Below are 13,832 nucleotides of genomic sequence, written 5' to 3' on the forward strand. Positions count from 1 at the left end.
TAACGCTACATGTCTGCTTGGATTTTTATTTTGGAAATAGCAAAATGACTACTGAAGGGTTTGGTATTAAATTTCATACACATTGAGATGCAAATGAATTTTTCAGTAGGCTATGAAGACAAAATGAAATGATAATTACATACTCACCCAAACACATGGTTTGATCAGCATTTGTTTTAAAACCAGTGTGGCAAATGCAATAAAAGCTTCCGACTGTGTCAATACACTGTCCGTGGCTGCATATGTTGGGAATTTCTTGACATTCATTGCGATCTGTAGATAAAAAGCATCTTAAGTACCTTAAGTGGAATATTAGAAGACAAATTGAATTGAATAACTTACTTCTAAGTATTACTCTCAGAATTAATCCTAGCTCTAAACTAAGCCAAAAAAACAGACGCTGGCATCATATTTCCTTTTGCCTCAAATTGGTTAAAACTTACTCTCATTTACTGGGCATATCCAGAGTACGTTAATAATACATGAAAAAAAGAAAAACAGGGGCAGTATCCAAAAGTGTTCTGAAAGATGACAAAACTTAGAAGTAGAACAGGGAAGAAAAATCCAAGCTGGGAAATGGCCCATTTTGATTATTTGTCTAAAAGCAGCATCATAGACTGTGGAATTGAAGTATTTTATCTAGTCAAGATTTGATGCTTCAAATCACTGACATTTCTCAGCTTCCTTTGGAAATTTATATCAAACTCAAACAAATCCCACTGCTGACATAGGTTTTCTTGATGGACAACCCACATTGTCCCTGTTCAAGTTTTACCTCATTGTTTTGTCTTACTCCTATAACCTTTTGTTTTATCTTAACCACATCTTCATGTGTGTACATGGCTCCTTTTAGCATTTGACATCTAGTATTTCTTTCTTGTTATTCATATTTATTCAAAGGCCAGCTCTGCCATCTTACTTCTGCTAGTCTTTAAGTTCTAAATTATGTTTATCATCAACTGAATCTTTTTTCTCTCCTGAAATCTGATGATCTGTGGGGCAGAATTTATTGCATGAATCCACAAATGACACAATTACATGCCTACTTATGTCTCTAATTTAAGTTTTAAAACCTCTCAAGATTTTCTGTGTAGGGAAAATGTAATTTTAAAAGCACCGATTCATCTTGATTTTCCTATTGTCACAAAAGAAAGCAAACAGCAGACTGCCACCTTGGGCATAGATGCTGGAGAGCACCGCAGCACCCTGCCTTCAGCTCAATAATCCAATCATGTTGTTTGCTTGCTGTTTGCCTACTGACAAGACAGCAACTGGGAATGGGCACTTTCTGCTACACAGAGCGGTGTGCCCATATCAGGAGAGAAGATATTCCTTCCATTTCATGTGCTCAGGTTGCCATTTTTACAACCAATTCTTTCAAATATACAGAACAGTGAGAGTTGTGATGAATCACCACACTGTTTAAAAATCTCAAGTGCGGTTGAGTATATCATTAAGAGGGAAGACTGGGATACAGCAGCTTGCGAGCTACGGCTAGCCTACGCAGAAATGCTAGTTAGCAAATTATGATTATTCCCATGGGAGAAAATGGATTCAAAATGAGCAACTGTTCCCTGGGATCGGCAAAGGAAATTGATTTCCATTGCCAAGCCCTGTGATGGAAGTTAATTTTGAGGAAGGATGTTTCAGGGTCTTTCATAGTTGTCCAAACCTTGGGTGCCCTCAGGTAGTACTGGATCTGAGAGCATGCAAGGGACCAGGTCCCTTTTGCCTCTGAAATACAGAGCATTAAGGATCTTCTTAGGAATGGAGCCCCAGTTAGGATTTTTTCTTTCCTACATTGCTTATTTTGTGATAGTTTTAAGAAAATGAACTATGTAGTACTTTGAGGTTTTATTGGTGAAATGGAAAGTTACAATTCTAGAGAATTTCATTGTGAAGTTCACTTTGTCTTGAGAAGCGAAAACTAGGTTTCTGTAAGCATCAGGATTTGAAGATTATGTCTGAGGCTGAGCTAGGAGGTTTAAACAGAGTGTTGAGGAAAGTACCCCACACAGTCAGTGGAGAGAGACGAGACCATGAGGAAATGGTTGGGAGGAACCCATCTCTTGTCTTCAGCTGGGTGAGGGATTTCAGAAGGGGGCTGCATTTGCTCTAACTACACGGCTCCTAAGGTCAGACCAGCATCCTGGGCTTAGGTAATTATTCTCTCAGATCTCTCAGCAGCAGTGCGGGCATTACAGCTAGCTGTGATTTGGGGTTGGAAATGATGCACATTTATGAATTAAAATAACAACCTTACGATGCAAAGAAAATTTTAGTTCTTCATCTTAGACACAGGAAGACAGCAATATTTTGCAATATGTCTGAGACATTCCATGTAAACAATAGCATTTAAAGACATTTTAAAAGATTTTTCAAAGTAAGGTGTAAATGAAGATATTTCTAGAGTGGAGTCTTCAACCCTAGAGGACGAATAGTTGCAAAACTCAGGTATGTTCCCTTTCTTCTGAGGATTTCAATGAATGAGGGAAATTGAGTTTTGACTACAAACATCACTCACAGCCATTATCGCTGGTTAATGCTGATGAGTTTTATTTAAATTAATGTTCTACAAGAAAATATGACAGGACTTAAGTCCCAGCAGGCCCTGGCTGGACATGCTGTCTTGATGTATAAATAACTTCTTGCCTGAATGTGAAATGGTGTGAAATGACATGTTCTATATTATCAGCAATTCTTTATTTTGTTTGGAATTATTTCACCCAGTTTCAAAGAAATATAAATTAAGAGCAAAATGCAGGGAAGTGGTGTCAATGCCAAGTTTCACTAGAGTATTGTGGCTCATATCAGAGTCGTCCCCACTTTTCCTGTCTTTTTTTTTTTCTTTAATACATGGATAACAACAGCTCTGTTGACAAAATGCTAAACACTTGCACATGTTCCTTTAAACTCGACAAAACAAGTCTTGATTCTCAAAGTGAGTTTTTGTTCTGCTATTACACCCTCTTCCCACCAAGGTCCCATAGAACAATGCAAAATACCCTACAGAGAGCAGTGCACTTCCTACCACTTAATCACTGCTAGGCGAGGAAACCCAAGGAAAATCTGACCACGTTCGCTTGTGTTGTTTCATTCACAAATGCATAAAATATCCGGGAAACTCCCTGTGAAATGATCCATGGGCAAAATAACATTCTTCCTGACCTTTTTGCTAAATATATAATGACTTATAATGACTTTAAAACTTACATGAAAATTATTCAGAGGTATTATTTTGCTTCTAGGCTGAAACACCAGTATTTTCATTTTATTAACTGGCAACAAGGTACCATCAGGTACTTAATAACTTTACCATCAATTTAAGTTGGCAGCATACTCGTCCTCCGTACTTCTACCACATCCCTGACAAAAATGAACAAACAAAAAGTCTAACCTCTAGAGAACAGTGTCTCATTTTACTGTAGGTGACTTACAGCGAATAAAAGACTGTTAATGTTTGCTGCCCTCAGTGAATGATCTTTCATCTGTAAGAAGGTTAGGAGGAAAGGTGATGTTGCTGGGGTTTTTTGTTTGTTTTTTGCCGGTTAATGTGGCACAGCTCAGGAGAGTGTCACTGTCTAGATTTGGGGTGTGTGGCTGGGATGGTGACAACCTCACCTGCCAAAGGGGAATTACATGAAAAAATAAAAAAAAGTATTTGGTCCAGAATATTGGTTAGGGAAGTGTGTGTGTGTGTGTGTGTGTGTGTGTGTGTGTGTGTGTGTGTACTTGTGGATGTGGGTGTTTGCGACAAGAGAGCAGAGAGGTAAATAAGAAATCTATGGATATACATGATTTATTTCTTGTTTAGAAAACAAGAGGAAAAAGCTAAGGATTTAGACATGGCAGTAATTTTTTTTTCTTGGTTTAGTTCCTAGAACTCAGCAGTCTAAATTTTGTCTGCATTCTTCAACCTGACCATCTCAAAAGGAATCCAGGTGTCTGAAGCTTGATGGCGATAACCCACTGGGTGGGCACATCCAGCCAATAGTGAGCTACTTACCATTGCACTGGCCCGTGGAAGTGAAGCGGTAGCCAGGCTTGCAGTCACAGCGGAAGCTGCCAGCAGTGTTGATGCATTCGGCGTTGCGCTGGCACACCGGACCATTCTGACACTCATCAATATCTACAAGCAGAAGAGAATTTTATTGGAGGAGAACAGAATCCAGTGTCAAGTCGAAAAAGCCTCTCACATAAAATAAACTTATACATTCTCATTTTAATTGGTTCTATTGAACAAAGGAACACTGAAAAGTCATTTTCTAATTTTCTACTTTATTAATGTTTTTCATAAATATGAGTATTTTATTTATGACTACATAGAGACTCTAACGATGCTCACGTCTTTAAAAAAAGTCATAAAATTCAACTGTGATGGTCACGACTTAACATGGGCATAGAGTAATGTCCTGGGAAGTGTTGTATTTGCTTAAAGACCTAGTTTTATGACTCCATCCATTTGTGTGGAAGGCTGAACGATCTGGACAGCAGAGCATCTCAAACCTTAGTGTGCATATGAACTACCTGGGCTCTTGCTGAGAGGCAGCCTCTGACTGAGCATGTCTGGGGAATGGCCTGAGGTTCTGCATTTCTGGTAAGCTACCGGGTGATGCTGGTGCTCCCGGTCCACAGAGCCGCAGGGCTTAGAGGCCCCTGCTTAAATTATTGCCACTTGGTGGGCAAATCAGGAAAACTTAACATGAGAGGTTGCACGTAAAACTGAAAACAATCAATTTGCATTATCAAAGAAAAGAATAAAATGGATATAGTGTGTTTCAAAGCTTTGACTATGCTCAGGGGGTTGTGTGTGTGTGTGTGTGTGTGTGTATTCTATATACATTCTATATATATAAACTAAGTGTTATATATACATGTATATATATATAATACTTAGTTTAAATTTATGTAAATATAATTATGTAGTTCAAATTCCGTAGTAAAGGTAATTAAAATATAATTCAAATTCGTGGCATCACAAAAGTTACTATACAGTCCAGGCTATACCATGGGGCAAAATACCTGCTCCCTTCCCCTGCTCCAGTGAAATAATCTAATTCTGTAGAAGTCTAGTGAAGGGAATAGCCTGTAACACAGGTGGGAGTCAGCCCTCAGCACCAGCACTAGGGTTTACAACAGAAGTTGGCTCAGCTACAGAAGTTCCCACAAGGGGGCGGCAAACGCATCATCCTATGCCTCTCAGGCTTGTGCTCTGTGGTGGGGAAAATCTCAGGACTCCTGTCAGTGGGAGCTTTCTGTCTAATGTGGGGTGGGGTGTGCCTCTTGTATAGCAGATACAAGCGCAGAAGCGTGCTTGCCTCAGGTTCTAGGGGGCTCAGCACCAAGCACCACGTCACCCACCGAGTCCGCCCTGCTCTCGCTTAAGGGTGTACGGAAACACGGAGAGTAGCTTGTGTCCTTGGCGAAGCCAAATGGTATCCCAGACAAGTATTTCTGTAACACATCAGACTCCTGACATCTGATTGCACGCACACTTGGGGAGAGCAGCCGCATGGATGCCCCTCTAAATCACTTCTGGAACATTCATTCCAGCCTCAGTGTTGCTGAGGCATGTACTAAATCAACCTTCATTTTCTGAATCTGAGAGCTAAGACTGCGCTGGGAAGCGGCTGACCCGGGATTAAACGCTCACCCCCAAAGATGGATTTCCTGTGAAAGGGAAACCGAAAGCTGGAGCGCTCTGCAATGTCAACCTCCACTGCCTGCTGCCCTGACAGCAAAGCGCCTTCCACTGGCACAGCTGCAGCTTCCCAGTCTCAGGTGCGCAGCAAGGTCTAGGTTGGCTTGGGGGTCGTGGGTGGCATCGCCTATGGGTCCTGGCCAAGGGCTGCTGCTTCAGCAAATAGAAGTACCAAAGAGGAACCTGGGTAAAGTCCCCACCAAAGGGATCTCTGAATGGAAGAGAAGGGGAGATGCCACAAGAAGGTGGCAGTCATCCTGAGGCCTGTATGTTAGGTGGAAGACGGTGGCCATGAGGAAGGCAGCCAATCCTAGCACCGTAAGGTCATCTGCTGTGGGCTTCCTCTCCTCTCTGGCATCGTGCCTCCTCCGCAGACTCCTGATCCTTGATGGCCCCCCATAGCACAAGGCCAGGCCAAGGCCTGAAATGCCTATCTCTTTAGGAAGGCTCTGAAAGGCTGTCACCCCACTCCCGCTCCCCCCCCCCCAGCAGGCAGAGTAGAGGACATGCGCTGACTTGGCTGTAGTAACCCAAAGCCTAGTGAGGAGAATTTAACAAGCATGTGCTTGGGACTATAACTTTACTCATGGTCTATAATTTCCCCAGTTTGGGAGAAAAAGATTTTTGAACATTCAAATGTTGACATATGTGCTCTAATCCATGCTCTAAGGGGCAATAACCCTTTCTAACATGAACAAAAACTCTGCTAGAGGCCCCAAGTTTAAATATTAAATAGAAAATTACTCCAGCGATCCTAGGGCACATGGTATATTTAATAACCAGTAATGTCCCTTTTACTAAAATGTAAAAGAATACTATCTTCCCCAGATGTAGGAAAAATATGAAGTGCTGTAAGGAATGTGCAGAATCACAGTACATACACATGGCAAGGGGAGGTAATTTGAAAATGAAAAAAAGCACCCTGCGCATGCATGCCAACATTCTTCATATAAAATCGAATTTGCTGTTCTTGCCATTTGGAATTCTCTCATGCGTTTGGAATATTTGCATTAACCTTGTTTTCACTTGGGAGTAGCAAAGGCTCCATTTGGAAGAGAACGCTGGTTTTGAGATTCAACTCAAGATGACTGCCCACCAGTCATGCTCACTTTCAAGCAATGTGAAACAAAAGCCATCTACCTGCCACACCCAGGAGCTCAAGGCTTTTTTCCTATCGGCTGGGAAATCTAATACATTGTGTTTGGGGGGGGGGGGGCTGGGGAATGTAAATCCTACTTTTTCCACTGGGAGTCAGTGAATTTTTTTGCATGAAATTTCATGCTGGTCCTCATAGTGCCCTTCACTATCGCTAGAGCTTCATGTGATTTCTGAAATTCCAGTGTTGTGAAATTGGCCACGTGTGTGGGTAAGTAGCTCATTCGTTAGCTCACTCTGGACGCAATATAGTGACAACATCACTTACCTTCACAAACCAACAGCTTGTCATTATAGAAGAAGCCCACTGGGCATTCACATCTGAAGCTGCCAACCATGTTGATACACACTCCATTTTCACACACCCCTGGGATCTCCCGACATTCATCAATATCTAGAAACAGAGCAGCCACGCATGAGTGACAGCACAGCACATGGCTCCTGTGCAGGGTAAATTGGGATTGAAAGTCAGTTACTTCTAACTCAATGTTCTACCTAAGGTCTACAACCAAAGAAGAGAAAATGTGTGCATGCATGCGTGCATGCGTCTGCGTGTGTGTTGAGGGAGGGTGACGATGGAAGTGGAGGACATCAATGAATGTCAAGTTGAAATAACTAAACCACTTCCCAGACACTCAAGTGTCTGTCTGGATTTAGTATCTGTCTTCTTTATTTTGGTTCAGAACATCAGCTTCGTCCAGGTCAGAGCCAACTTTGTACTTACTGGGCACTGCAGCAGAGGAGTAGAATAAAGTGACTACTGAGAGTTAACAGCCTCTCTGCCCAAAATGTGTGGTAATGATGGTGGTTGGAATGGGAAAGGAGAGCTGGTGAAGAACAGAGGAGAAGTCCATGGCCATAGTCAACTCTGATCTTTCAAATTCCCCTTCAATGCCCCCTTCCTCCTTCACAAGGCTATTGGTCGGGTCTGGGGATGTGAGCTGGGCTCTGGCTGACTGTGAAGATGGGGCCGGCACTAAAGAAGGACTGTCGCAATAGACTGCGGCTTCCCAAAGCCAAGGGCTGGGCCTGGCTCTGCACCACCATGTTACTGTTTCCTGGCAAGCTCTCCGACAAACGCTCAGTGTCAATTAAACTGTGTTAAATTAAGAACCAGTATTTGGAAGTGAAGCAGGTGAGCACTTAAACAGGACCAAAGCAGGAGTGAGAGCAGAGCCAGGACCCAGGCTGCTACAGCAGGGCTGGCCAGCTGGTGAGGGAACCTTGTGGGCAGGTCTCACCCCCTCACCAGCCTGGCTGGGCCACTCTCTGTCTAACCTGCCCTGAACTCACATTCATTCAGTGTTCTCTAGGATAATAATATTAATAGTATTAATAGTTCCTCACTTGCTATGTGCCTGATATATTTCTCAAGCGTTCCATCTGAATTTACTCAATGATTCATCGGTCACCCTATGCGATGGTCTCTAGGTATTATGACTATCCTCACTACGCAGATGATGGAACTGAGGCCAAGTCAGAAGATGGAACTTGCCAAAGACCACCCAGCCAATTAGAGGCAGAGTCGGGATTTGATGCCAAGGATCCTCTAACCAGTGATCTTGCCTTCCTCATGTTTTTTCACATGGCAGTCATACAATCTACACTAAACCTTTGTCCAGGTGCTTCTAATCCTGGCTGGTCCCTCCACCAGCCCCTTGGCAGTTTCACAAACCACTCCAGAAGCTGGGAGGGGATGTAAAGCTTGGGTCTATCTACATCACAAGTCTTTCCAATTCACTGGGTTTCTGTTACTGTTGTTGAGATACTTTCATTTGCATATTACAGTCAGGAGCCTCTGCGAGGTGTGAGGTGCTCTGCTAAGTTGTAAGCAGATGGCCCTACAGGGGATTCTACAGTTTCAGAAGAATCACACTCTAAAATCAACCTATTTTAAAGGACAAACTTGACCAGGGCATAAATTTATTTTAGACCCTTGTCTAAAGGGCTTGACTTTGTTTGAAGGCAAATTGATCTAAAAAACAAACAAACAACAGCAACAACAACAACAAACAACTTAAAATCTCAAAAGGTATATTGGTATTTTGAATGCAGGTAATTAAGTTTCTAGACTTTTCACACATTTGTCATTCGTATTGGTAAAAAGTTATGCCAAGTAAGTACAACTGTGTATGATCTGCAAACAAACAAAAAAAATCATTCAGATGACATTCCTGTAGTATGGGTTAAAACATGAAGTATTCACATTGTTTTAAGTATAAGTGATGTATTATCAAGTTTAACAATAACAGACTGGGTCAAATTTCTAAGCCATTGTTAGGCATAAAATAGCACAAGGATATATTAGAAATTTATATTTTCTTTTCCTGTCTGGATTTCATTTGAACTTCAACTTGTAGAAGTTTATATTTTAAGACAAGATTAATAAACTTGCTATAGTTTTAACCCCATATGAATGAGCTCTAGATGCCAATAATCTTAAGGCTTTTCAGAAGGAGAATATAAAGCTTAAATAAAACAAAGTTCCCCAGTCATGTAAATATTTTGTCATGGTGGAATTTGGTAACAATAAGTATACTGCTAACTATCACGTTTCCAGTTCTAAAGAGCTAGAGGCAAAGCAAACTGTGAGTCAGGACTGGATTCTGGTCCCAGCTCTGTTATTAATTAGCTAGGTGACCTTGGCTGAGTCCCTTCCCCTCGCTGGGCCTCCGTCCCCTCAACTGCAAAGCTAGGCATTTGGATGAGAGGATGTCTGGGGTCTTTCCAGCTCTATTGGTGGACGATGCTGATGCTGTTTGAATCTTTGCCTATTGCCAACCTTGGAGGGCAGGCCTTGCTGGGCTACACCCTGATCCAACTGTAGAGACCCATTATGATTCAAGACCACTTATCTTCAGATCAGAGATTCTAGGGAGATGAAAAGATCTGTTTTGGGAAGGGGAAAAACAAAGCAGCTAGGGCCAGGTGTTTTATGCCAATGTCATTTAGCAGTTTTTCTTTCCAAACCATGAAGTTTCTTTGGACGTTGACTAGACTGTGGAGCCATATGGATTTGGCAATGAGGGAGCCAGGCTGATTGCTGGACTAGGCCCTTGTTTTCTTAAACAAGGTCATTGGAAAGGCTGATGTGGATTTCAGTTTACTTGTTAGGAATAAGGTGGAACAAAGCAAGTGGTGATGTTTGCCACTAAACTCCATTGCTCAGACTGAAGAGGGGCATCTAAGGATGCATATAAATCACACGGGGAAAAACTCTGAGAATGCAATAGCTTTCCATCTACTTTTATGTTATTTGGTTTTAAACCACAAAGGCATTGCCTCCGTTGGCTGAACGCTGTGCAATACTTCTGAATCTTGCACAAGTGTCTCTAGCACTGTAGTAGTGGTCTCTGTTCCAGTTACTAGACAGGGCCTCAGATTGGAAAGATTTTTTTTTTTTAATTTCACATCTGAAATTCCCAAAGCAGATGACCTGAGGAGATTCCATGATAGATAAAATTGATGCACAAGACGGGTTTTATGTGAACAACATAGACGTGAGGATTGGTATGAAAAGTCATATTACACTCATGTCTTAGTCAGAAGGAAGAATTGGGACTCACAGTCAAATCAAACGTCAACTGGCCCTGCTCCCAGAAATGCTCTCTTTGTTGATGCCTAGAGTTGGTTTAACTAAGCTTGATTGTAATTTTGTGAAAAGCTTTCCAGTCCCCTTAATCATGAGCAACAAATGCTGCTGCCAATTAGGCGGAGCTAAGGCAGCGTGTTTGCACAGTTTGCTTCAAACTAAGAATCAGTGTTTCAATAATGCTAAATGGCATTGTTTAATTATTTTTTTTCCTTGTAAGAAAAAAAAAGGCAAACTGAGAAAATAACAGTGTGACTCCTTTTTCTTAACACAAAGGCAAAAACAGGAAGTTGCAACAATGGCATCATAACTTACCAACAGGTAAGCCGGTGTAAATGTCGATGACGAAGCCTGGCCTCTGACTTCCACAGAGTGTAGCGAATTCATCTGCAGTGATCAAACAAATGTGGGTGGGAACAGGGGTCAGCAAAGAGCAGTGATTGGGCTGAAAGAATTTACTTGGTAAACTCTCTTGAAAGGTATTTATCTGAATTTTGAAGCATTTAAAATAAAAAATAAACCTGAAAATTCCTATAGATATTATAACATTACCGTTAAGACAAATACTGAAGGAAAAGTGACCTCATGTTGATACAATAATGAAGGAGAAGCAGAGGTCTCCACATTTGAGGCCACTGATTTGTATGAGCTCGCCTGTAGGAATTCGGGTTTTTATAAGGATGCTATTCACCTCTGAACCCAGGGAACGGCAAGAACGCCTCTTTCCATTCTGCATTAAGAGATCTAGAATTTGATGAATGCTTACAAAAGCCATTTCCTCAGTAGATTGGGGGAGACCACAGAAAGTCTAGCCAAGTTCTTGCCATCAGGTTTATCAAAGACTACTTCATGTCAAACAACCAACTTATGTCATTACTTCAATTTTTGGAGCTGGATTTCTCTTGGTTTAGCTCTCTTGCTCTCGCTCATTCCCTCCCCTGACCCTCTATGTTGCTCTCCCTCTCGCCTGAATTCATCAAAGTTGATAATAAAGAACAAACTAAATGTCATTTGCAGTCCCTTATAACTCTGAGGTTCTATAATTCCAGATCATGACTGTAACTAATATGGCATGGTATAAATTTCAGCTTAAGATGGCCATTGCCTTATTGGTCAAACACACAGAAAATTTGTAAAAAGTTTCTGGATGTATTTTAACCGGAAGGTACTTGTCCTAGAGCTTTATTCTTTCATCTATGAATGTCTACTTCCAACAAATGTCATGCCAGCTTACACTGGTCACCCAGACAAATTTCAGGGATACCTAAAATATGTTTAGATTGCACAGCTGCTGAAAAATCATAACTGAATTTGGCCAAAACTTAACATGAAGAAGAAATATTTTATTTTATATTGAGAGTATACAGATTCTTAAAACTCAGACAGACATTTCTGAAAATAAATGACAGTCTTTATCAAGGGTTTCCAAAGTGGTCTCCAGGGAAATGTACAATGATCCATCAAGATAAAAAAAGAAAATGCTAGGATTTCTGCCTATCCTGCAAAATTTATTTTTTTAAATTTGGGGTATAATAGAACAGTTCATGAAAATAATAAATGAATATTTCAATGTAATTAAAAATAATATATAGAAAAACATACCCATATACTTTTACAAGTAGACACACACACACCAAGTGCGTGTAACCCCTAGGTTTTTTTCCTGATAGGTATTTATAATAAAAAACTTTGAAGACAATCAGTCAAAATCAGGAGTCAGCAAATTTTTTCTTAAAGGGCTAAAGAGTAAATATTTTAGCTTTTGCAGGCTGTGCAGTCTCATTTAAAACTACTCATGAAAATAGCCACAGACAATATGTAAATAAATTAGTGTGACAGTGTTTTCATAAAATTTTATTTGTGGATGCCAAAATTTGAAGTTCATATAATTTTCAGGTCATGACATATTATTTTAAAATTTTTTTCTAACCATTTAAATGTAAAATTCATTCTTAGCTTGTGGCCCATATAAAAACAGGTGGTGTGCTGGATTTGGCCCATGGGCTGTAGTTTACCAACCCCTGATTTAGAGACATTTTGCAGAATGGAGATAATTCATAATTTTAAGTGACAGCTATTACATTATTTCTGGAGTGAACAAGGATAAAATGGTATATTTTACTAAAAAAGGATCTTCTGTTTCAGGTGTTGTCAGGTAGCATCAGACAATACATTTAATATATTACAGATCACTGAGGGGAATGGAGTAGGTAGCACAGAATACTCTAATCAACACCTGGGTGGTAGTTCACTCCATCTCAATCATAACATTAGTAAATGGTCATCAGGATATATATGATATATATCAGCTACCATATGATATAAGAACAGTGCTCCAAAGTCTTCATTTATTCCAAGGATGTAAATTAGACATTTTAAAAAACAAGTAACATTACATAGGTTTTTCTCTATGAGGATATAAGAAGAAATTTCTCTCAGTTCTCAATATAATGAACAGTTGCACTTTTCCTTAGTGTTGAGTTTGCTTTATGGTCATTGAGACCTTAGACTTGAGCATGGCTTCCTGATAATGTGAACTGATGGAAAGTTTGGAGCCAAAGTCACTGCTCATCTCTGACAAGTGTGTGGAATTCACAGGTTGGATTTTGTGTATTAGCCTCATTCCTCGCCCCAAGTTTTTTGCCCTTGTTTGCCATATGCCTGAGGCCTTCTTATTGTACATTTAAATCTTTGTGGGCTGCCTTAAACTCTTTTTGGAACAAGACTAGTTATAAATAAGTTAAAATAACAGGCATATGGTTTGTTTATTTCTCATATTGCTCTGCCTAAAGTTTCCAGTCTCTTAGTTACATGGCCAGCTCCATAATAATGATAACAATATTTATATTTTTAGGATGTGCTGAGTCTGTAATTCTGGTGAATGAGCTAGTGTATAAATTAGAAAGCATATTCTGTGACTTAATTTTCAGCTGGAAGGACCAGGATCAACTGTGAATTTAAATATTTGCCATTGTGAACTCATTTTTTCTTATGAAGCTAAGTAATGCACCCTTTTCTCCTCTTGCTGAGACTTATTTCCTTAACAATTTATGAGTGATTTATCAACCTATAGTTTTAGTAATGGGGAAACTAAAACTCACCTGTGCTTGGGATGGGGCACTGTTCACAGGGCTTATTCCAGGCTCGGCCAATGTTGTAGGAACAACAGCACATCTTCTTGGTCATATTGAACAACAGTTCTCCGTCACAGGTCTGGTTGTCAGCATAATAGTTTCTATAGCACAGACTTCTTCTCATATCTACAAGAAAGGGATTGGTGATGTCACTCAAGGAGTGAGTTTCTTTAAATTGTATTATAACTTGACTTTGATAAGGGCAGAAAAAGTCTGCTCTTATATAACTTCTCATCTACCTATGTGCTAC

The 13,832-nt window shown here is 40.4% G+C and overlaps 1 protein-coding gene across 1 annotated transcript in view; it reads right to left on the reverse strand.

The window, feature by feature from the left end:
* Positions 1-13,832, reverse strand: part of FBN1 (fibrillin 1) — a 212,923-nt gene that overhangs the window by 40,341 nt on the left and 158,750 nt on the right. The window contains exons 39-43 of the mRNA XM_019664564.1: positions 13,550-13,708; positions 10,764-10,835; positions 7,125-7,250; positions 4,007-4,129; positions 148-273 (exon numbers count right to left, since the gene is read on the reverse strand). Coding sequence (XP_019520109.1) covers positions 148-273; positions 4,007-4,129; positions 7,125-7,250; positions 10,764-10,835; positions 13,550-13,708 — 606 coding nt within the window. The remainder of the gene's footprint in view (positions 1-147; positions 274-4,006; positions 4,130-7,124; positions 7,251-10,763; positions 10,836-13,549; positions 13,709-13,832) is intronic.

This window comes from Hipposideros armiger, unplaced genomic scaffold, assembly GCF_001890085.2.
Source record: "Hipposideros armiger isolate ML-2016 unplaced genomic scaffold, ASM189008v1 scaffold_12, whole genome shotgun sequence".
Taxonomy (NCBI): domain Eukaryota; kingdom Metazoa; phylum Chordata; class Mammalia; order Chiroptera; family Hipposideridae; genus Hipposideros; species Hipposideros armiger.